Below are 25,198 nucleotides of genomic sequence, written 5' to 3'. Positions count from 1 at the left end.
GGACAACTTGTAGGGGTTAGTTCTCTTCTATTACCATGTTGGTAATGGGACTTGAACTTGTATTCTCTGGCTTGACAGCAAGCGCCCTTACCCATGGAGCCAGCTCATGGCTCTGTGTTTAATTTTTGAGAAGCTGATGTTGAGCCAGCATGAGGATGAGGTAATGGGGAATGTAATGTTCTAGCATGGAAGAGCAGTAAAGCATATAAAAACTAGTACTCAGGTTGCTTCAGTCACGAAAAGGTGACAGGAGAGGGTGGAGTCATCCAATGAGAGAGTACCTAACAGCATGAAGAAGGCGAGGGAGGACCCCAGGACTTGACTCTTAGGGTGCAGAGAAGGAAGAGCCAAAGCAGAGGACAAGGAAGAGGCAGGAAAGGAAAGAAAGGCCTGACAGGAGTTTGGTAACCTCACAAAGGCCAGACTCACGCAGAAGGGAAAAACAGAGCTGAAGGCGAGTGTTCCAGAGCCCCACACTCGACACATGGACACTCAGGGCCCCAGAAGAGGTGAGAAGAAGGCCTGTGGAAACACAGAGGAGACCAAGAGACACACACTAAGGTGACAAAGTTTTTGTGTGTTGGGGGGGGGTAGAAGTCACAGAGTGTGGTAGTCACGGGGAGCAAGAAGCACACAGTGGCCAAACAATCAACACCTCAGGGACTGTGGGCATCTGAGGGTCTTTCAGAGGAAGAGGATGTCCTCTGACCTCCTCCACATTAGATAAAGGCACCATCTTTGCAACTTACAGGTTGTCTGAGGCTCCCCGTCCTCTAAAAAGTGCACCCTAGTGCTCTGAGTGTGTCTGATGCCCAGGGCTGGAAAGACACTTTCTGCCGTCCAGCCTGCTTCTTCCAAGTGGCCGTCCAGTGGTCAGTTCAATTTAGATAATGGACTTAACCTGTAGAGGTCACATTGGCTTATGGCAGCCTTATCTCTTTTCCCATAAAGTGGTCCTGAGCTCAGTAGTTGATAGCGCTTGCTGCTTTTTCAGAGGACTTGGGTTTGGTTCTGGGGTTTAAAACGACCTATGACTCCAGTTTCAGAGGATCAGCGCCATTTTCTGGTACCTGCTGGCACCTGCTCGAGCATACATAGTGCACATTTATACACTTGGGCACATATATACTTACACATACAGTAAGTAAATCTTTTACAAATGTACCAGAATAAATGCATATTTACTTAGCCTTGATGCTTACTTTTCCTTAGAGACTGTTAGTCATAAACAGAATATAAGAAATGGCATTTTAAAATCATAGATGAGTTTCTTTGTGTCCACTTTGTAAAGGGAGTTTTTGAATTTATATCTGGGCTCCTTGGCCTTCCCTTTGTCTTCACTGAGTGTGCAGATCCTTCTTCAAGGTTCAACATACATTCTAAATGCACCTACCTTTTCCTGGACCATCCTGGCTGACTCAGAAGGCAGATTTCTAATTAGAGTTGTTACCTCTCTGTCCCACATTGCTCTCAGATTTTGAAAATCTGTCCGTATTAGACAGTTAGTATTCTTTTAGATTTTTCAAGTTTGAGAGAATGCAGCCAGTGTGCACTCTGGTTTCCTCATCACTTATAAAACACGAGGAGTGATGCCTTCATGAACAGCGACAAGTTTGAGGGGAAGGGAGAGGATGCGTGTGTGGTCCATGTGCATTTTGTAGTCCCTTGTTTTATTGGGTCCGTCTCATCTTACTGACCTTTGACTTTTCACTACTTCACTTTGATGAAATGATAAAGACATGCTATTTTATATGAAAATCTATTGAAGAGCGACTTATAATTTGCAAATAAGAATATGTAATTTTTCTCCTCTACTACAGACAATATTGTAAGTTCTGGAGCAGCTCAAGGTTTTTTTTTTTTTTTTTAATTAGCACTCAGAGTAAGACTTCAACAAGGTACTGAATCCAAAGCCACAGTGGAGAAGACAAAAAAAAACCAAACCAAACCGAACCCAAACAACAAAACACTCTCAGAACTCGCTGCAGTCACCTTGCTTAATTCCTGATCACCAACATTTAGTCTGGCCATGGTCTTCATTCTTTTCTGTCCATGGACCTTTGGAGCATTTGTGTCCAGGAGACTGGAGCTGAGGCCTGCCACATAATGGCCAAAGTAGGCCCGTCCCCTTGTCTGTGTGTTTTAGGGCTAACTTACAGAACAGGCGGACGGAAACAGCAGAAGGAGACAGCAGAACCTTGGAACTTTGGAGACTAACTAAACCGAATTACATATGGCTTTCCCCAACCAGCTTTGAGATACTCTTCCATTGACTTAGGAATCCTTCTTGGGTACCTGAGTTTACATACTGACACCCCTATCCCAGGTTAGTGTGATCCCATAGCAACCTTACTGCCTTGTGATAGATAGCCCACCGATTCCTGTGACTCTGGGATGGATCATGCCACAGAGCATGCTCTGTCTCTAAGGAGTAGCAATGCCATTTAGGAAAGAGGCTTTGGGGGCGGGGCATGTGTGTGTGTGTGTGTGTGTGTGTGTGTGTGTGTGTGTGTGTGTGTTGGAAGATGAGCAAACAAGACATTATGAATAGAAGAAAAGATGAACTCCTGAGGAGCATGATGGTCATGACAATATTCTATTTAGTTCAAGGTCAATGTTGGATTCTACCTTGCAAAAAGGATTAGTATTTGTCACAAAGCAATCTTAGTTCATGTTAGCTTTCCTTTATGACTCAGGCCTTGACCATACTTAAAAGAGCTTTCTTGTTTAATTAACTGAATTCTCAAAATAAAGCTTTCAAAGCCTTAAATCTGATGGGAAAACATACCCAGGAAATTGGGGGAGACTAGGAATTAAGAAAAGTATTTTTCCCCCATAAAAGCAAAGCCTTAAACAAATAGAAGAATTGAACAGAGTCTCCTGAGCACATAGGCAATGTTACCCTTGTCCAAAGTTCCAGTGACAGTAGCAACATCCAGGTGCCAGTGTGAAGAATTTTTCAGGCAGAAAATGAAGTGTAGCAGACTTCTAGTTTTAGCTCGATTGAGTTCTACATTTTGAAGACCAACAAAGGAGCATTGCCCTTTGAATGGCATTGGTTTTCAGTGTTTTTGTTTTTGGGTTTTTTTTTTTTGAAACAGTGAGCACCCTTTACATCCATAGCATGTAAGCAGCTCCAAATGGTAGCCATGGAACTTAGGACAAATGACTACTTCTGCCTAGCCTTATTAGTTGGTGAACAAAGGGGAAAGTCAGCATGGTCAGATCTGAAATGGGCTTCATCCGCACCAAACAGCCTATCTTTGCGTTTTTACCATCGGTGGACATCTCTGCTTGTCTGTGCCTTCACTGAGACCCACACATGCAAAGGGGCAGAGTGTGGTTGCCGTCTTCCCACAGGACTGGCTTTGCAATCTATGTGCTAGCCACTGCCTGCTTCCGCTTTGGCTCACAGCTGCAATGCAGACAGTTGCCAAGTGAGGAATCCTCGGTAGAGCCCTCACGCTCATTTCTAGGCATGGGAGGGCACTGACTTCAGTATTTACCAAGATATTTCCTAAACACTGAAGTGTTTATAGTTTTATATACATTTATTTAAATCATAATTACTTATGTGTTTATATTAAATTTAAGAGCAAATCCTACAGCAAAATTTTAAGAAATAGCACCATCTATGGACAAGTTAGTGGCAACTCTGAAATTCCCACCTTTACTTTCTGTGAGTCTTGGATTGCCATCCCTCTTGCTTGAAGGGCTTGTGGTTTTTTTGTTTTTTTCTTTCTCTCCTCTCCCCTCCCCTTCCCTCCCTCCCCCTCCCCCCTCTCTCTTTGGTTGTTGTTTTTTAATTCTGTATTCCAAAGCAGTTCCCAGGTATTTGAGTTATTGGGACTGTCTCCACCCCAGGCCAAGCTCTGGAGTTAGATGGTTTTTAGAGATGTCCATGAATGTTTCAAGGCCAGAGATGAAGACAACCTCATCCTCCCAATGGCTGCTCCTTTCCTTTAAAAGGTGCCGGGCAGCTGGGCGTTGGTGACACATGCCTTTAATCCCAGCACTTGGGAGAGCCAGGCGGATCTCTGTGAGTTCGAGGCTAGCCTGGTCTACCAAGCGAGTTCCAGGAAAGGCGTAAAGCTACACAGAGAAACCCTGTCTCGAAAAACAAAACAAAAAAAACCTCTGCTTCTAACGTTAGGAGGAACAATTTGGGGTTGGGGATTTAGTTCAGTGGTAGAGCACTTGACTGGCAAGCACAAGGCCCCGGGTTCAATACTCAGCTTTAAAAAAAAAACAAAAAAAAGGTGCCAGGCATTTGTCTTTTCTCCATATTTTCTGATTCCGGCTATAATCATATTCCATGGATCCTATTAGCTTTTCTTTCATCTACTGAAGAAAATTTTAACTTGTGGGTTTTTTTTTTTCTTCAACTAGGATGTATTCACCACTGTGGTTAACTCTTCTATTGGCATAGACTTGGTGTAACTACTTTCCTCTTTTCAAAGGAATACCTTTAGGATATAACAGAGCTTCTTCTGCCAAAACAACAACCCATAGTCTAAAGTGTGGCTCTTGTCTTTGAGTATACCATGCAAGGGTGAGATGATGTCCTGGCCCTGTTCAGATTCAGTAGATTGAGCTGAATTCCTATCACCAATAAGCACCCTGGGTAGGGGTGGATGTGGGTCCTCTAAGAGATACTTATTTAGTGATTATTCAGCTAGGGATTTTAAAAACACAGCCGTTTTAAAGCACAGATGCTTAGATTTTATCTAAGATTGAATAGTCATGTGTGACACTTGATTTTTTAACCTCAGTCTTGAAGAAACATTTCTACTGATATTTAGGAAAATAACAGTGACAGAAGTTTTAAAAATACCCAAGAGCCAGCAAGCTGGTTCAACAAGTAAGGCTCCTGCCTCCAAGCCTGTGGACCTGAGTTAGAACTCGGGGTACCACATGATAGAAGTGAGAAGGGTGGGTTCCCTCAAGTTACCCTCTGACCTCCACATATGCATACACACACACACACACACACACACACACACACACACACACACACACACACATTAAATAAATGAAAATGTAATAACATTGAAGATCAACCCATGAATGAAGATATGGTCACTCCTCACTGTAAGTCCAAACGTATCAATTTAAAATTACTTTAACTGACTCCTTCCCTATACTGAATGTCACAGCTTGTCAGCAGTCCCCTGCAGCGTCTCTGTTGTATACCTGCATGCTACGTCTGCCACAGCACACCTCTAGGGCTTCCTACTGCATGGTGCAGCCCAGAAGAGGAGCCGCATTCAAGCTCCGAGGCACAGTTCCTACTCAGTCTCAGCAGGTCCACGTAATCACAGGGTTCAGAGTGCTGTGTGGAGTGTTGAGAGTCGGGCAAAGTCTGCACGCCCTCTCTTCTGGAGACGCTTTTGTCCCAGAATCGTGACAGTTTCAGACATATTTTAATTTCTTAATTAGCTGTGTGGGAGTCTGATCTTTGTTATGATCACACTCAGTAGATAAGTTCTGTATATCTTCTATGTTTTGTCTTAGCCTGTTTTAGGAAGTTTCTTTCTTTTTTTTTTTTTTTTTTTGGTCATGAGTAAGACATAAGTAAATTCAGCACACATTTTAGTATCTAAAGTAAAATGGAGGGATGGTGCAGGGTTTCCCCTTAGTTTTGAGAGTTGTATCAATTTAGTCAGCTACAGGTCAGACAGGTCCACACAAGTTCACAGATCACTTATCTTTCTAGAAGCTGAGAAGTACACCAAGGAGATGTCCCTTGTCAGCTGATGGCAAGGGAGGAGAAAGCATTTTGGAAGATCATTTCCCTAAGGGATTTTAAGATGTGTTGTTGTTTTTTTTTTTAATTGAAAGACAAAGAGGCTAGTGAGATGGCTTAGCAGGTAAAGGTACTTGATGTGCACGCCTGTGACCTGAGTTCGATCCCCGGAACCCACACATAGATGGAAGGAGAGAATGTACTCTATGAAGCTCTCCTCTGACTTCCATATATACACTATCCCTGCCCTCCATTCCCACCATTGAAAACACACACACACACACACACACACTCATAGAAATAATAAAACTTAAAAAGTGTAAAGATGTGATGTTACACGGTACCTGGAGAGGTCTTCTATATTTCAACTTTTTAATGTTTAATATTTGTATTCTTTGTGAATTTCATACATGTATACAATGTATTTTGATCAAACTTAATTGCCACTCCCTAGATCAGATTTCCCCACCATAGCTGCATGGGTGTAAGACCACTCACTGAAGCAAGGCCAGCTTACCAGGGACTCTCCTTCCAATAGCAGCCCTCAGTAGTTAGTAGCTCACAGCTGCCGGTGAGGGCTCATGGGCCCGGCCACCATCCCTGCTGGCCCCCATCCCTGCTGGCCCCATCCCTGCTGGAATGTGGACTGGGTTGATCGCGTGGAGGGCAGGGTTCCTCCACAGGAGGAACTACTCGAGTCCCTGAGTGTGTCAGTTCCGTCTCGCCCAGAAGACAGTTTGTCCCAGACCTCCCCAGTCTCTGCCTCTTGGGATCTTTATCTTTTTATTTCAAAATTATCTCTTCTTTGTAGTTGTTGACCAGACTTTTAAAACAAAAATTGAAATTGCTATTCCCAGGGCCTCGAGAGTGGCTTTCACGGTTCATTTTGGGCCCAAGATGCCGGCTCACGAGTCCTTTGTTTCTCCTTTCTTGTTTTGTAGAGTCAGGATGGCAAAAGTCCCCTGCACATGACGGCTGTCCATGGAAGGTTCACACGGTCACAGACCCTCATCCAGAATGGTAAGGAGTCCCCTTCGGTGGGGCTTAACTGTGTTCTCAGCTTACATTGGCTTTAACAGCTATGTGAACATTGTGGTGCAGCGTTTGTTTCCTTCAGCAGCGGGGAGAATGTAAAACTATGTTGTAGTCAATTCCCAGACAGGTGAAAAACAGGTGTGCGTGGCTGTTGGGAGAGATGACCAGGTTTAAAATTCTGTAGTTGTTCGCTTTTAGTGGAGCTAAGCCTCTATAGCTCTCATTTTCTAACAGCTGGTCTAAGTTATGTTTAGATTGCTGAACCCAATAAAGTTCCCCAAGTTTGAGCTCATTAAACCACATGGACAAAGGTAGGAAGAAGTCGGGTGACTTGGGGTTAAGCAGGTAAGAGTGTGTGTTGAAAGCAGAGGCTTGACGGAGAGCTGGGAGAGCCAGGTAACCCAGCCATGTTCCAGACGCTCAACCACAGTGGACTTGAACATCACTGGGCTTCCTCGGAGGCCAAAGTCCCTGAAGACTCACTGCGTGTCACAGCTCAGGGTAGCCTCTGGGTCAGGGTTGGCACCTGTGAGCGGGTTAATGTGGACAGCACAACTTAGATGATCTTAGCAAGCCTTAGAGGCAATCTGAAAACAAGAGGAACAAAACACAGGTTTGGAGCTGACACTCCTGGTCTGTTTGGTAACGCCTGAACTACGTTTAGTAGACTCAAACCCTCCAATTCTCAAAATTCTAACGTGAGTAACTTTTCTTGATTCTCTTTATTTTGTAGCTAAAAGAATTTTGGGCACAATGGAAAGTTAGTAGCATTAAGTTATAACTTAAGTACCCAAGTCATAAAAATCAAATAGATATTTCTATGAATATATGTATTTTGTATATTATATATATTATCTCTTGCGATATATATATATATAAAACCAGCCACTGATGATGCTTAGGAAGCAGAAACAGCAACACAGGTCATAAACCGACTTTTATAACTGACGTGAAGCTGTGTGAGAAGACACCTGAGCAAAGTTCCTTGGGTCAAGAAAGGCAATGTGGAAATTCATGCAGAACACCTGTTATTCCTAACCTGCAGTATGAGCTGTAGACATCCATACATAAAGGCCTCTCCCTTTGGTCTTTTCTCACAGGCTTTGAAGAAAATATCTATCTCCCTCAAGACAAATAAGGCTTAAATTAAGAATATATTTTCAGTATAGTCTTTTTGGTGTGAGTATTATGTGTTGTATGTTATGTGTGTGGTGTGCATATGTGTGAGTGCCTGAGCGAGCTCATGCAGAGGCCAGAGCAGGATGCTTGGTGTCTTCCTCCTGGCTCTATCTTATTGCTTTGAGACAGGGTCTCTCACTGAGCAGCTTGAGGTTGCAGCTAAGCTGGTCAGCAAGCTCTCAGATCTGCCCAGCTCTCTTTCCTAGTACCGGGCTTATGTGCACGAACGGCCATGCCCAGTTCTTTATGTGGGTGCTGAGGATTTGAACTTACATCTTGTGCTTACAGAGCAAGGGCTCTTACTCATTGAGCCATCTCCCCAGCCCCTTGAAAAAAATTTTTATGTGAGTTTACTCAGTGGATTTTAGCTATATGGGACAAAAAGTTTTGTCTCTTATTCAAACAATCTCCAGTGGCAGAGACAAGGCTGGAGAGTCAAAAATCATCGTGTGTATGAAAGTTTTACCCATGTGTATATGTGTACCATCCATGTGCCTGTTGTCTACAAAGACCAGAAGAGGGTGTCAGATTCCCTGGGATTGGAGTGACAGGTGAGTGTGAGCAGACATGTGGATGCTGGGAATTGAACTTGGTTCTCGGCAAGGGCAGTAAGTGTTCTTAAATACTGAGCCAGCTCTTCAGCCCTTATGAGCTGCTTCCCCCGCACCCCCTAGTCCATCCCTCTGCCGGACCACACTTTGCATCTCCCCTAATTCAAGTATGGCTCAGCCCCGTCTCCCATAGTAGTGTGCTCATGGCACTCCTCGGGGCTGTCAGCTGCCTTGACCTCTCCATCAGTCAGACTTTGAGTTCGCTGCACTTCGAAGTGAGGAGAAGAGCTGTGACTCTTAGTTTCTAGGACCCTTTGTTATAGCCTATCCCATCATTGACTGGCTGGTACCTAGTTTACGGGTGGACCAGGATCCTCAGGCCTGAGCTGATGAGGTACGGTGGCTGTAACACGCAGGTTAGTACATGTAACGATCAAGCTAACTTTGGCTGAATGTTCATCCTGTGCCAGGCTCTTGGCTCGACACCCCCATATAATTCCTTCTCACCATCCCTGGAGGAACTTGATCAAGTTCACTTCAAAGATGAAGAAAGTGAGGCAGAGCAGTGGTCATGTGCTGGGCTCTCTGAGTAGCGTGTGGAGGAACAGGGTTTGGAACACGGTCTAGCATCAGTGAGAGGCCTCCCAACCACCATCTGCACATAACATCTCCCTAGAAGAACAGTGGTATTCACAAGTTTTCTTTTCTACTTGAGTTCAGTTCGGTCTAAGAGGTACCTAGATTGGGACAGAGCTGTCCCGGTTGATGGACAAGTTGATGCTTGCTTTCTGCTTTCGTTACATGCATGAGAACTGCCAGCTCTTCCATTTGACCTCTGTTCTTAGGGAGCAGAGGACCTTCTTTTCTTTCTTCCTGTTTATTTTCTTGCATTTGGAAAAACTCCTGCTCTTACTGACCTCCTGCTTCCCCATGGCCTGGTGTCGGTCTCCAGAGCTTTCACAGATCACATAAGCTGCTCTGTGTCCTGGAGCTGGAAGACACTATCCCAAGGGGACACAGTTGACCATGTACCGGGACGTCTTTTGTAGTTTTGTTTGTTCTGTTAGGTCGCTTAGATGTTTGGCCTCTGTAGAACATTTCTCTGATTCTCTTCTCCAGCCAGGCTTACTTCATCTACATGAAAACTGGTTCCTTCAAGCATCATTTGGGAAGGCAATCACTAAAACAAGCAATCCAGAAAATCCACAACTTTTTCTTTTTCAGTTAAAAAACAAAGTGTACTTGGGCTCAGATTGCACCGTTTGTTGTTGCAAAGTGACGGCAAGAGAGGGATGGGGCCTAGAAGATGACACTGTGTGGCATCAGGGGCATCCAATCCAGTGATTGGCATGAGGTAGCTGCCTCAGATCCTGTCCAGCAACTTATAAAGTTCAAAAATGATATTATTTTAGACTCTCCTGGTACAAGCTCTCTTTATTTTTAAAGCTTCTAAAGTCACTGGCTTATGATGGTTCGGTGTGATTTTTGACCTTTTGGCTCACAGTCTTTCTGAAGCAACTGAGGATGACCATTCTTGTTTGTGCAGTGAAAAGCTAATTTCAGATGAAGGCTGATCATACATGCCTTTAATGTGGTAAATGCTTATTTTACTCACTGACCATTAATGATCAGTTTACTGCATCTAAGCAGCAACCTTTGGATGAATGGTAAAGATATTTAATGTGTACTCTGAGCAAGGCTTAAATATTTTCAGGTGGAAATGGAAATGTCTGGAGAGTGCTGATAAAATAAAAACTCCCTCATCCAGAGGATTTACTCTAATAGAAACCTATTTTGAGATACAAATGCAAAGTCTCTCTTATTTTCTATTGTTGTGATGTTCCCCTAAAAATATATTTTAAATGACAGCAAAAGCATATACATATGGTAATGATTCTTATGTGGCTTTAAACAGACATAAAATAATAGCATCCAGGGGAAACCTTTTTGATGCAGAGTAAGGTAGTTTTCTACCTTGTTGATATTTTCACCCTCCTCTTTCTCTCCTCAATTTTTGGCTATTTGAAGATGGTAATTCTCTAGCATGTCTTCAGAAACCTTTGGTGGCTCTCAGCTGGGAAGGATGTGTGACTGTATGTGGTGTCCAGAACAAAGGCATCTCTGAAGTCTATGGGTCTCCTTCCATATTTCCCTAGCTCAGTTCTGTGGTTGGCCTTTTGGGTAGACCACAGCTCAGGTCCTTAGACAGATATATACGCCCTGAACTATGCCAGGGTAGCCAAGGAGGTCAAGTGGCTGCCAAAAATATAATCAGGTCATAAGAATCAATTAATCTAAATAGAAATTCCTAAAATCAGGTCCTAGTGAGATATCTCTCTACTCCCTAGATGATCACAATAATTAACTTTATCATCTTTATTATTATGAAGTAACTATACACTCACTGCAAACTAAAAATCATTGAAGGACCTACCTAATCAGAACTTCTGTTGGCAATTTGGTAAACATTTTGGAATTTTCTACTTATTTATATGTAGAAAGCTACCCAGTTATACTTTGACAAGAATGAGCATAGTTTGTTTGGTTGAATAGCATATTCTGAAAACGAGCGTCATCCCAGAGCAACACAGGTCTGAGTAAAGATCAGGGTTTGGATTCAGGCCGCCAGTGATATTTCTCCTCCGGGGTCAGAGGCGACAGTGCCATCAGCTGCGCATGCACAGACTTGCTGGCAGCAGGTTGAGTCTTCCAGTGACGATCTAGACACAAAAGCCTGTTAGACAGAGGGAAGCACCTCAAATCTGTCTGTGATGAGCGCAGTTTGTGACGCTTTTGCCTCTTTCACCAGGGCCGCATACTTTTGATAATTATTTTATTTTATCGTTATCAACTGACATTTTAAGAATATACTTGTCAAGTAGGATTCATTGGCTCATTGGAGTGGGGGATTTGATAATAGTTTTTTCACAAGACAGAACACAGGATCCTGGCCTGGAAGGTCAAGCTCTTCCCAGATCCAGGAAGACCCTGAGGTAGTGCTTGAGACCCAGGATGGAAACTGGCACAGCCTTTCTTAAAAGTTGTTTTCCTGCTGCTTGTCCGGAGCCTTAAAACGATGCAGACTTTCAGTCCGGGAGTTCTGCTTCTGATGGTGCTGCCGGAGGGGAGTGCTCTGCAGTGTGAGGAGTCTTCATAAAGGTGTTTATTCTTCTGTTTTTCTTAGTAGCAAACATCTGGGAAGAGCCTCTAATGTCTATTACCTGGGGGCTTGTTAGGTAAATGCTCCAAATTACAGACATTATATAGCCATTTGTAGTTATATTAGGGAAAAATAACACATGGAAGTATTTGTAGTGTAGCATTAAGGGAGAAAGCAATACAAATATTTCTACATTATATGAGCTCAGCCATGGAAAATTCTACATATAATCCACACATGTACACATATGCAAATGCACACAGATGCATACACATGTGTACACACAAATACAAATGCACATAGATATGCTCAGATACACACATGAGTATGCACACACAAAAATGGAAGGAAGTACTCTAGAATACTAATACTGCCTTGGATAGTCAGTCCATTATGAATGACGTCTCTGTTTTTGTATTTTACTTGATCATCTTCATCAACAATACATTGTTTAGAACAAGTACATCTCCATAGCTTGGTTAAAGCCATCCATTCATATATTCACATTTCTGATTTGGTAAATACAGACATGCATGTAGTTTAGCTATATGTACTAGATATTATAATATTAGTATATCTTGTCACAATATGAATATATTAACAAATCAAAATAATTCATAAGAAAATAAGGCCAAAGGTGATGGGACTTAGTGGACTGGTGGGCTTTGGCTTTGGTTTTATGGTACTGGGGAGTAATGGTAAAGCATAATCATTCATTGAGGTCCACACCACCTGTTATCTACCAGCATGGGCTGATAGCTCAATAACGGACAGATTTCCACAATGACGCAGAGATTATTTCTGAATAGAATAACCAAAAGCTACAACCTCAGAATGACTTCACTTTGCTCTAATACACTGGGTACTTAAATGTTTTAGTGTTGTTAAAGAGCATATTTGTTTATGTAAACACAGCATCCATTGTGATTTATCCTTCCCAGCTGCTGACTTTATTCTTTAATTTTCTATACCTTTCTTCTGGCCTTCAATTTTTCTTTTTCTCTTCCTTTTTTGAAATGAGGTCTTGCTATGTAGCTCAGGCTAGCCTCAGACTCACTGTGTAGCTCAGGATAGCCTTGAATGCACCATCCTTCTGCCTCAGCCTCCTGAGTCCTGGGATTACAGCATAGGTCACCAAGTCCATTAGGATTTACTGTTTAAATGGAGGTCCGAGTCATATGCAATTCAGTGGATGTGGGTGTTTTCTCAAGGTCACACAACTGTCACTGCCATGTGACGTAGAACGTCCTTCTCATCCCTAAATGAACCTGTTCTCATCAGCACACACTCTCGTTCTCCCTCCCCAGACCCTGGCAACTGTTAATCTACTTTGTGCTTATGAATTATGTGACTCTCTTCCTCAGGCTCACTCTTCCAGGCCTTCGGGGGACATTATTTTGTCAGACAACTTGCATTACAGCCACTAAAATAAACTCCACATGGGCCAGCCTAACCTAACCTAACCAACCTAACCTAACCCAACCTAACCTAACCCATTTTTCCAGTGTAGTAAACACTGGGAAATTCTTTGTTACCAGAATGTGCAGAAAGTTTTTCTACTTGCAACCCAGATACAATAAAGGAAAAGGTTTGTTTATTATGTTTTTAACTGAATGAAAAGACCATAAATAAAGACAAAGACAAAGGAATACTAGAAGGAAAATATTTGTAGCATATATTATTGATAAATACGCAATCCCCCAAAGTCTGAAGAGCTTTTGAAAGTCAAGGAATGAAAGACCACACACACAGACGCACAAATTTAGAACAATAGGCAAAAGTCCTGAAAAATGTTTCCTTAGATTAGATAAGCAAATGTCCCTTGATAGAGGAGATGGTACTCAGCTTCCTTCATAATAGGATAAATGCAAATGAAAACCCACTGGGATGCTGGTTCTCAGCCATCAGATGACAGATTCTCCAAAGCTTGATGAAACTGTGGAGAAAAGGCGCATGCTCACAGCGCTGGTTAGCATGAGTTACGCAGCACCACAGAGAGAGAGAGTGAGTTGGCAAAACCCAATGAAAACACACACTCATTTGCTTTTAAACTAGAAAGAGCCCTTCTAGGAATTACTCCAAACCTGCAAATAGCAAATTGAAAAAGTGTACACATGCTCATGAGATTCTTCACTGCAGTGTTTCTGGAGACAGCAAAATGTTATTTACAGCCTAATCCATAGGATAGGAGTCTGCTAAGCCAGCTCATCCACGCAGGAGGAAAACACAGCTGTGTACTATTAAAGCTGGCCTCAAAAAGTGACCACTCAACTAGAGTTCCAGGACGTAGTCAGCAAAGACGCTGCCAGAGAAATGCAGGAAGCATGTGCTAAAGCTAATGAAAATGGTTTCTAGGAGGAAGTCTGGAAGAATGAAATAGGGCCAGTTGTGGTGGCGCACGCCTTTAATCCCAGCACTCGGGAGGCAGAGCCAGGCGATCTCTGTGAGTTCAAGGCCAGCCTGGGCTACAGAGCGAGATCCAGGACAGGCTCCAAAGCTACACAGAGAAACCCTGTCTCGGAAAACCAAAACCAAACCAAAACAAAACAAGAAAAGAATGAAATAGGGGGGTGGGGTGGGAAGAGGTGTGTGTGTGTGTGTGTGTGTGTGTGTGTGTGTGTGTGTGTGTATGTGTGTGTTTGTGTGAGTGTGTGTTTGTGTGCGCACACACACGCGCACATGCAGAAGCAACAGGTCACCCTCAGGTGTCATTCCTCAGAAGCCATCCACCTCTTTCTTTTGAGGCAGGGTTTCTCACTGGGACGTGGAGCTTGCTAACTAGGCTCCATGGCTGACCAGTGAGCCCCACAGTTCTTTGATCTCTGTCTCACTGCTGCGGCCTTGCAAGTGTGTGTCCAGCTTTTAACTCAGGTTCCAAGAACCAATTTAGATCTTCACGCTTGCATGGCAACCACTGTGCCAACGGAGATATCTCCTAAGCATGAGGCTTTTAAAAATGTAACTTTGATTTGTGAAGTATTAATATTTTACATATGAATAAAACATATTCAATTGAACCTAGTTAAAAATTTAAAACAGAATCAAGTGTATATCAAAGCAAGTGTCCGAGTGCCCAGCAGTTAGGCAGCTTTTGCTAAAGCATTCCCTGTATGAGGGAAACCATTGTGGAAGAGTTATTTTTGAAATTGCATATTAAATTGAGTATTCGCACAGCCTTAAAGGATCACAACACAAAAATGCTTGCTAACTATAGAGGGTAAAGCTTCTTTTGCCGTAGGATGTGTTGGCAGGTGCCATCTTGAGAACGTAAATGTCTTTTTTTTTTTTTTTTATGGAAGTAAAATATGTACAACAGAAAAACCCCAGTGTAGCTATTTTCAAAGAATTAATAATTCAGTACCGTTAAGTGCTCACATCGTTCTGCAGCCACTGTCAACAGCATCATCTTTCTGTGCCAAAGCTCTGCGCCTGTTGCACATGATGCAGCATTGCATCACCCAGTAGCAGACCAATGCAGCCTGCATGTGTGCTGGGGCAGTGTCATGGGAAGTCCTCCATCTGCTCAGGAGTGCCCTTGCCAACATGTTTAGGGTAACTCTCAAGAGCAAACCGTCAGGCAGGCCTCGATGCTGGACATCCTGTGCAAACATGGCTTGGTTTCCAAAGATATTGATGGCATGCGGGGTTTTAAATAAACAAAGTCCAGAAGAAGTCATGAAGGAGATGCTGTCAGAGTCTTTGGATTCCAGACTTCAATAGGTAAATAGCTGTAAGCACATCTGGAAGGCAGTTGAAGAAAGTACCATCTGCACTGTCTGTTACCCAAAATTATACCAATGTACATTTTCTTCAGTAAGATAAGGGGGATGCATTTGTGGGTGAGAGTATTTTGATCTTAAGGGAAACATATAGACACGTGAAATGCTACACTATCTACTTTTAAATGATTCTTCACATAACTAAATAGACCCATTATATTTATACATACACTCATAGAAAGAGAAGCATGAAATAAAAGGTTGGAGAAACAAGGCAAAATACACGAGACAAAGTGAAAATATCCTGTGAAAGGATAACAGGTAACAATGTGATATTTTTAGTAAATACAGGCACTTTCAGCTTTTAATCCATACTTTTTCTCATTTCAGTCATCCATATTTTAAGCTAGGTCACCATACTACACAAAATCTTTCCCTGAATGCTCTGTCCCACTTGGTTTGTGTGAGGTCATTTCCACAAATCTCTAGAATTGTATTTTATGGAAGTTGATTGTATTGTCCAGTTAGAGCCAGAATATGGTTGCAAGGTTTTAGGTTCTTGAGAAAATATAGATTTTCCAAAAGCATTTTTAATAGACTTCCATTTCAGCAGACGTGGCATTCATCCTGGTAACAGTCACTTTCGCACGGTAGAGCAGAGATGCCCAGTGAAGTAGAAAGGAAATCGGTATTTGGTGTTCTCCGGTGGCTGGCAGGATACAGCACCCAAATCAACCTGAAGCTTCGCATGATCATGCTGTGTTCCAATCTCTTTCAGGAGGCGAAATCGACTGTGTGGATAAGGATGGCAACACTCCCCTCCACGTGGCTGCAAGATACGGTCACGAGCTTCTGATTAACACCTTAATAACTAGCGGAGCAGACGCAGCCAAGTAGGTCACTGGGAGAGGGCAGTGGACCAGCATGTGTGCGGGGATGCTGCTGAGGGAGGCTGAGTGCGTGCGTGCATGCGTGTGTGGTGCGTGCGTGGTGCGTGCGTGGTGTGTGCATGAGGTGGAGGCCTCCCGGTTATCTGGGGTAAGGTGGATCTGGGCCTTTATGCTGAGTGCAGATGACATCTGAAATCAAGAAAGGGACTTTAATGACAGAGCCAAGGAGGAACCAGTTTGTTCCAGTTGCATCACAACTCGACCTGCTCTTTGGGTTTTAGCTGAGAAAACCTTGACTTCATTTTCAGCTCTGCTTTCTAGGGTCTCTTGGCTCATTTCAGCATCCACTGTTAAACAGGAAACGTGATTAGGCAAGTTCAAATTTATTTAAGAGTTTTTGCTCAGTTAAAACCAGAGTTACAGGCTACAATGGAGTTTGTCTGCCACATGGGGGAAGTATGAGGGTCTGACTTCATTTTGCACTTAATTCCACAAAAATAAGGAAAGCATTTCTCTGGGTGCGGGGGACTGAGTTCTCAGAGGGCTTCATGAGCAATTACCTGCCTGGCATCTTCAAGGAGATAATTTTGTTGGTCTCAAGTCCCACTTAGGACAAAGAGCCATTCATGACAGTAAATCAGGGTTCTAAAGGAAAACAGGACTTCAGTGGCAAAATGCCTGGTGTCTGTGTGGTCAAAGTTGACAGGGAAGAGAAAACCCCAAGGTGAGGGTGGAAGGTCTTGAAAAGGCTTCAAGCTGAAGATGAGCCTTGAGCAAACCTGGGGGGGGGGTGGGGATGGGGGTGGAGGAGGGTCTCTGGGCAGAGCAGAAGATGACAGCCGCCCGCAGGAGGAGGAGAACAGCAGAGGTATAGTGTAGAGGCGTACGTACTCCTGCGGTTTTCTGGGCTCTCCTCCTTTCTGCCTGCTTCATTTTGGGACTGTGTGATTCTGAGCCTGTTGTTCATTCCCTCTGTGCTTTGAAAACTAGAAACAATACTGGTACCTATCTGTAAGTTCGTTAGGAAGATTAAATGACTTAATTACTAGGAAAGCTCTCTGGTAAGGTCTGAATGAGCGCAAGCCATTTAAATACACCAGAAAAGCTTATTAAAATGATAATCTATATGAAAAGCTCTCTGAACAGTGCCCAGCACATAGAAGCTATCAATAAATGTTAACTATTATCTTATTGCCTAATAATATGTAATAGAGACAAATTAAAGAGTGCCTTAAACACTTAAATGCAGAGGTTAGCCTTGATCAAAGAGGCTGTGGGTAGCCATAACTGAATTTCTAGGAGGGGAAGTATATCTTAGGAATTCCACGTTCGTCAAATGTGTGTAATATAATTGAAAATCTTGCTGGAGAATTAAGATGGTTCAGGGTATCCATGGTGGTGTCCACGTTCTCTATCAAAATCAACACAGGCCAGATGTTTTGAAGCGCATTTTAAGGAACACATAGCTTTGTGGTTACAATGGTTTACCTTCTTTAATTGTTGGGTTGAACTAGACTCCGCTGACCTCCTTGGGTGCTGGCTTGAGGGTGGAGGTCACGCAGGAGTGAATGGTTGCAGCCTCGTGTTCATGACTGTGGACCTTCACAGCCAACTTTTAGCTCTGATCTCCCAGAAGACCTGGCGTTGTAGTAGAACAAATGGATAGACGTTTGGACGGAGCTGGGAACTGAAAGAAACATGAAGAAGGGTCCCCACTATAAGGACACCAACATGGACATTTTAAAAGGAAGCCTTAGGGCTGGGTGGCCCGACGTGAGGAGGAGTCAGGAGAAATGAGGTGGAAAGGAGGAAGAAGGATCTAGAAAGGTCTCTTATGTCCTGCCAAGGAATTGGATTCTATTTGGAGGCATTCGGAAGCTGTTAAGCAATTATGAATGGGTGTGGGATGTGTCTAACAGTCCCATTTGTGTGTAAGAGAAATCCTCTGATAGCCACCCAGACAGACTGGAGGCCATCCAGACGGCAAACCCTTGGCAGCCTCTTCCAAGTATCCCAGGAAGAAGTGATGATGTCGTAGGTTGAGGATGAGGCTGAGGACTTGCACAGGAGGGGGGTGCTGGCAAACCGTGTTAGCTGTGCGTATCTTTCTGAGTAAAAAAAAGAAATCCATTTTTAGCCAAGCCCTCCACCTCACTGATTATGCTCTCCGTTCAGCCTCTGTCACAGCAGAATTACAGTTACCATGGTTACACAGATAACTGACTGTGATACTCTATTGTTGCATATGGTTGTGTGCCTGTTTGCTGTCAACCACTGCGCCAGGTCCTGGGGTTATACAGGTCCCTGCTCTCAGGAAATGAGATTAAATTAATGACCATCCTACATGCTAACTGTGTCACCAGAGCAAGCAATACTGCCATTGGGATATAAGAGCACACATCAGGGATGTGGAATCCATCATACAAGGCCAGGCCTGGCTTGGGGAAGAAGCTGGAGTCAACTGAGCCTGAGATGAGCATTTGCTAATCAGGTCATGGTGGAGAGAGGGCTTCAGATCCTCCGTGTAGACTTACTTTCATTATATTACTTGAATAATACGCCTTAGCCAAACTATAAACTCCTTGGGCTTTTGAAATTACCATATCAGTGAATGTTTTAAAAACTGTGAAACATAATAACTGTATAACACACAGACAATAACATTCATGGAAACTGCACAATTTAGCACCAGTGTGGTAGCAAACCCCCATAAGTACTTAACTAGGCACGGCACCATTCTAAAGGGTTACATGTAACCATCACAGTATTCCCATAGGGTAAGTGCTCCATGGTCAGCCCCATGGAGAACGGTCACAGAGCTAGTGAGGAGTAGGAACCGAAACCCTGTCCTTGGTCATTTGGATCTGAAGCCCCAGTGTACCGACATGGCCCATTGCCAGTCTGATAGCACATGCTGTAGTGACTCGGAATGTACAGCTTGGCCAGATCACCATCTCTAGGTGGTGGATGAGGTGCTGACTCTTGAGGGTTCCATGTCTGTTGCATGAAGGAAGGCCCTGCAGTGGTCTAAGCAATGTGGTGGGGCAGTGGGCTCAGCACCCAGCACAGTGGCCCTTATTCTAACCAACTGCGCCATCTCTTGGTCACACAACGATCTCAGTGTCCTTGCATTATTATCATCCCTCCCTCGGCTGAGATACAGCTTATGTCTAGTAGAGTCAACTGATATTTCCCCATTGGCCTATGACAACCTTTAACCAGACTATGGTACACAAAGCCAAGGTAATCTGATGCACAAAAGCGGGCACTCAGCTTTGGCATATTCATTCAGATGAACCCAAGATCTTTTGTATTTTAGATTATTATTGAAAAGAGTATATTCTCTCAGAGGACTTTTTAGAGCTCAAAGATGTTTTCAGTGATCCCCAAGAGTGTGTTAATGAGTTTAAGAAACATTATAAAGCAGTGGGAAAGATGGGGTGTCAAACAGAGGGACAGGCCAGAGCTTGGCTCTCAGCAGTGCAGAGAGAGATCTTCACCGAGAATCTAGAATCCCCATGGAACGGGCAATGGCCACTCGCGAGAAACCTTGGTGGCCATGTTGTAGTGTTCAGACTCCTCAAACCAGTGGAAGTGATTGTAGGCTGCAGATGGCAGGAAGAGTCTCTGCATTATCAGCCACGCCCAAACGCCTGCAGCAGTAGCTAGGGTGAAGATAAAACTCCTTAAAAGTTTTGATTTTTTTAAAAAAATCGAGAACAATTCACATAAAGTGATCATGAGAGGCATCCATTCTAAGTCAGGAAACATGTCTTGCCCACTGAGTGGGCAAGTTAATCCAATCCCACATGCTCGGAGAGCTGTGAACAAGGGTTTAGAAAGGAAGAGATTGAGAAGGCTAGCGGGTTACCGCTCACCCTCAGGAGCACAGCCTCATGACAACTTCACACCCGCCAGCGCCTGGTGCAGCTAACCCAGTCCCAGGGTAAGTGTGTGCCAGCTGCTTTGTGTGCCTTTGCCCAGTGAGTCCTTCTAACCACTGTGACGTGGACACCATAGTTATCTCTCTACCTTCCTGATGATGGAGCCATTATATACTTGCCAAGCACCAAGCAGTTGGCAAGTAGCAAAACCAGGACTCAGTTTCTGGCTCCATTGTTTGTAACACTTCTTTACCACAGAGAGTGAAGGGAAGGTTCTAGAATACATTGGGTATAGCAGCCTTGTCCCCTGATACTAAAAGGAAACTGGAAAAGACTCCAATATTCTCCTGGTACAGAAGCCCTTTCACCTCTGAGAGCATGCCACAAGAACATCTTTCAGACCTCATTTATTTTGCAATAGCTAAGTAGGTAATGCCAGCTAACTGCTACATTAGAAATACCTGAATACAAATGGCCTCCATTAATTTTATGACTTTCCAGATAAATGTGGCAATTTAAGTGGAATTGGTCTCCTCTTTCCTGTAGTGTGTATATTGTTAACTTTAGGGTTATTTGGCATTTTTATGCTCAATGCTCCTTGATGTATGCCTGAAGTAAGAGCGAGACTTCTCATCTAACTATGACAGCCGAGCCCGGATTTTCCTACTAAAGATTTGAAAGTTCTTCTTTGGTGAGCTGTCTTATAACAGCAAAGGGTAGTTTTATTTCAGACGTTTAAATCCTTTCTTCGTGATTCAGAGATTCTGAACTCTGCCCCTTTTCCTTGTGTTTACTTGATCTATAGTTGACTGTTTGAATAGTGTCATATTCAAGTTCAAATGCCAGTAATAGTGGCATCTATGCCGATACCTTCTAACGTGCACTAAAATGATGACTCTCTCTTAAATGCAGAATAAAATAACAAACAGAAGTTTTGCTAGTCTAAATTAGTTTTATCTAAGAAGCAGTGAAAAGAAAGTAATTAGTTAGTATAGATTGTGATGAATTGTGGAAAGTGATAAAAGTGGAGAGATTGATCAAAAGTCTTGGCAATGAGGCTTATAGACTATATTATGTGACTGCTACACTATTGCTTTCTGTTTTATCGAGTTTTTGTAGATATTGATGTTATTTCTCTAATTCTAATTCAAGCTTGTTTTGTTCTATAGAAAAATGTTCTTTCATTATAAAATATATTGTTTACATGCACATAAATGTATATATATATATATGTGTACATATGTAATTATAAACTATATGCCATGTATGTATGTATTTATATATTATCTCTTTACAAAATAGATTAGTTAAACATTTGTGTGTGTATATATATATATACACACATATTTGTCTTTATAAAATATATTTTGTATCCATACATATATGTATTTATATGTGAATGTATATATTTTAAAATGAGGTTCATTCAAAAAATGAAGTCTTGATTCAGAATGTTCCTTTAGAAACTGAAAAAAATCATAGAATATATTCTATACATTTTATATATTCTTTATATTTGATGCATTCTTTATATTCATTTCCAAAAGTTTAGAAATATCTAATTATATATTTTTGCCTTAACCCCTCCAAACAAATCAAATTATTGCATGCTAATCCCATTAGCTGTAAGTTCCATTTAGATTTATAATCTATAATACCTCTTTAAAAATAGTATGTTTCTATTAAACCAAGTGGATTTGTCATAAATAGTACATTAACAGGAAACCTCCCCCCCCCTCTCCTGCCTCCTCCTTCCCGTGAACGTGAGACCATCCCAATGCAATTCCTCCTTAGCATTGCTCTTGTAACGGGGGTGGACAGTTACAAGCGTTATCCTCCAGTGGTGTTGCCTGGAAGACTGGGAAATGGCATCTCCTGATGGATGCCAGCTACTGTATACACCGGGCTGGAAATCCCCCAAAATGGGAAGGAAAACTGACAGAAAATGGAACAAAATACCAACAAACAGGAACCGGCATGAAAGAGAAAGTGCAGCTCCTCGCCGACGCTTGGATTTCACAAAACACCCAAGACTGAAGTGTCTGTGGCTGTGAATCCACTTTCACACATTCACGCCCATGATAAATACTGACTCTTAAGGGGGAAATAAGTGTTTAAAACCAAAGCTTAACAAAGTCAAATCATATGTGTTTCCTTACCAAAAAAAAAAAAGTGTGAAATCTGAAAATGGACCACTTTGTGGCTGAGAGTGAACTTGGGTGGTTACCGCTGCAGAGGACTTTAAAAATCTAAAATGTATTATTTGGTTAAAATGAGATGGTTCAAGAAATGCTTACGAACAAATAGCAAACCGCAGGTGACACTCTTTGCTGTCAAGTGACTTCAGCTTGTGGCTTTGTGTCCTTGTGCAAAGAGAGGTGGAGAAGCATTAACTGTAAAGGAAAGTGCCAGACGTCTGCCTGCTCTCCAGGATCATCCTGAGCAGGGGCTCTCAAGTACGGCAGATCGCGGATAACATAACATGTATAGCATATGCTCAGCAATGTCTTTGCTTCTGTGTTTTGTGACTGATACGGTGATAGGGTTAGTTACGTCAGCAAAGTCCATAACGAAGATGAATTTTTGCCTACAAAAGGTAAACAGCTCTACTTACAAAAATTTTATTTTTAATGATACGGCCACTGTTAGGTCTTAACAAAACGCAGGCACCGTATTTGTCGAATCCAGGAATAAACCAGGTCGTTTCCCAGGTGAGGGTTATCTTGCTTAGTGCTGTTAGATCTGGCAGTTGGTGTGGTATCTTAGGCTCACAAAGTGTTGAGCAGATAAGGAATAAGAGATGAGTGAATGAATGAATGAATGAGATTTTCAACCACTAGGCTGAAAGAAACAATAAGGTAACACATGTTTAACTTTTCAGATTTTTATCAAATATATATGCATATATACACATGTACATACATATACATGCATATACACATGTACAGACATACATAAGTATATATACACATATGTACATACATACACACATGTACACACATAATATGCACATACACACATGTACATACATTGCATAAGTATACACACACATATATAAGTACATATGCATACATCCACATGGTTATGGGCTTTTGATTGGTTTAGAACAAAGATCATCTTTGTGTGATTATTTGTTGAATGGAAAAAAATTACAAAATTATGTCACGGATCCTTGTGAGAGTTTTCAGTGGAGGACTGGCAGAGGGTAGATGTTCTGCACGTGTCTTGGGATCTTTTACCGTGAGTGGCTGTTTTTCTCTTTAGGTGTGGAATCCATAGCATGTTCCCCTTACATTTAGCCGCCCTAAATGCTCACTCCGACTGCTGCAGGAAGTTATTATCATCCGGTAAGTGAATCCTTGCCAGTGATCAGGCCTGGTGTGCCCTGGCCATGAGCCAAATGGCTTTGGGTGTTTGGCCTCTGGCAGGCTTGTGGCCATTGGCTTTCCTTGGCAGGGCAAGGTTGTTTCGTAGCCTGCCTGCATGAGACAGCTCCTGCCAGTCCCTGAAGCCAAAGCTTTTTGGATGCCAGTATCGCTGCCTAGCATCAGAGTCTTGTCTGATTTTCAGTGGTCCAGACCTGGGTGGGGAGGATGGCCAGAGCTGACATATGGGAACCTTAAGTCATAGAAGAAAAAAAAATTGAGGCTTAAATTGGTGACTTAACATTTAATACTTTTCAACAAAAGAAAATGGCCCAATCCTCAATATTTCAATGGTAGAAAATGTTATGTTATCACCCAGTTCCATGGTACTGAAACATCAAGGCAGATCCCCCTCCAAGAAGGTTTAATTTTTATATTTTTATATAATGCAGGGCTGTCTGGAACCAGAGATTCTCTCTGCTTTGAGCTTTGCTGATCTTTCTTATCTCTGCTTCTGCCAACCCCCATCTATTAAGAAGTGGAGATTGTTTATGAATTAATTCCTTAGCTACCCCAGAGGCGTATTTCCTCCTCTAAGTACTGTACCTACGGTGGATTCTGTTTTCACTACTTTTGGCATGCTTAAAAATAATCCCTGCATGAAAGCATGTTTCTCACATTTAGACTCACAGGAAGGTTGGGACACACATAAGAAAAATTCTCTCCCTGCCTGCTCCTCTACCTTCCATATTTCTCATATGTTCTGTTTGCCTGTCCACTGCCCTAGTTATCTCAAATTGGTTTCCTAAATTTCTGTCCTGGGATTGAAACTGGGGCTGTGGCTCACCCAGGGCTGAACGCAAAAATAAATCCCTCTCGACTTCACGGTGCTTCCTATAAAATTGCCAAGCTTGAGTAGTGACCATTCGTTTCTGTGACTACCTCTTTCTGACTACGACTGCTTGCATCCTGATTTTCCTACTAACTGATTTTTCTGTCTCTGCAATGTTTCTTGTGGTTTAACTAGGACAAAAGTATAGCATAGTATCCTTGTTTAGTAATGAGCGCGTGCTGTCTGCAGGCTTTGAAATAGACACCCCAGATACGTTTGGAAGAACGTGCCTTCACGCCGCTGCTGCAGGAGGGTGAGTACTCCTGCGCGGTCGTTACTCCATGACTTGATGGCTTCATACATCTTAATCGACCTAAGCTGCCCATGAACCAAAGGCAATTTCCTTAGTAAATGGGGTCTCAATCACTTCTACCAAATTTCAGGTGTCACTAACTCCGTCACTCAGATTTTTCTCCTGCCAAAGAAAAACAAATAGTCCATCCTGTGTAGTGCATAGAGCTTATGTTCTTACCTTTCGGCCCCCATAAGAGATCCCCATGGCTGTAAGATGTCAGACTACACAGCGTGAATTTCGACTGAAAGAAATTAATTAGAACTTTGTTCTTACGTTTTCTCCTCTTTTTGCCGGCTGATGGGTGGTGGTTAAGAGGATAAATGGTTGAATCAATTTACCCTCATTTAGACATTTTTGTAATAAAAACGAGTTTTGAAATTTTTAGGATGATTAAATGTAAACAAAGGTCAAGGAAACCCTCAAGATGGGCGAGAGTGATTTATTCCCTGCCTTTCCCCCTGTAGCAAAGAGCCTTTTTTTCA

General features: G+C 42.6%; 1 protein-coding gene across 3 annotated transcripts in view; it reads left to right on the top strand.

The window, feature by feature from the left end:
• The window catches only part of Ankrd44 (ankyrin repeat domain 44), a 266,329-nt gene that overhangs the window by 166,409 nt on the left and 74,722 nt on the right, over positions 1-25,198 (top strand). For 2 of the 3 annotated variants that reach the window (XM_036173295.1, XM_036173294.1), the window contains exons 9-12: positions 6,688-6,766; positions 16,169-16,283; positions 23,429-23,511; positions 24,611-24,674. In XM_036173295.1, coding sequence (XP_036029188.1) covers positions 6,688-6,766; positions 16,169-16,283; positions 23,429-23,511; positions 24,611-24,674 — 341 coding nt within the window. Of the gene's footprint in view, positions 1-6,687; positions 6,767-16,168; positions 16,284-23,428; positions 23,512-24,556; positions 24,675-25,198 lie in introns of all 3 variants that reach the window. The other variant, XM_036173293.1, reaches the window with a different exon arrangement.

Source organism: Onychomys torridus, chromosome 23, assembly GCF_903995425.1.
Source record: "Onychomys torridus chromosome 23, mOncTor1.1, whole genome shotgun sequence".
NCBI classification, from domain to species: domain Eukaryota; kingdom Metazoa; phylum Chordata; class Mammalia; order Rodentia; family Cricetidae; genus Onychomys; species Onychomys torridus.
This window is presented reverse-complemented; position numbering and strand designations above follow the sequence as displayed.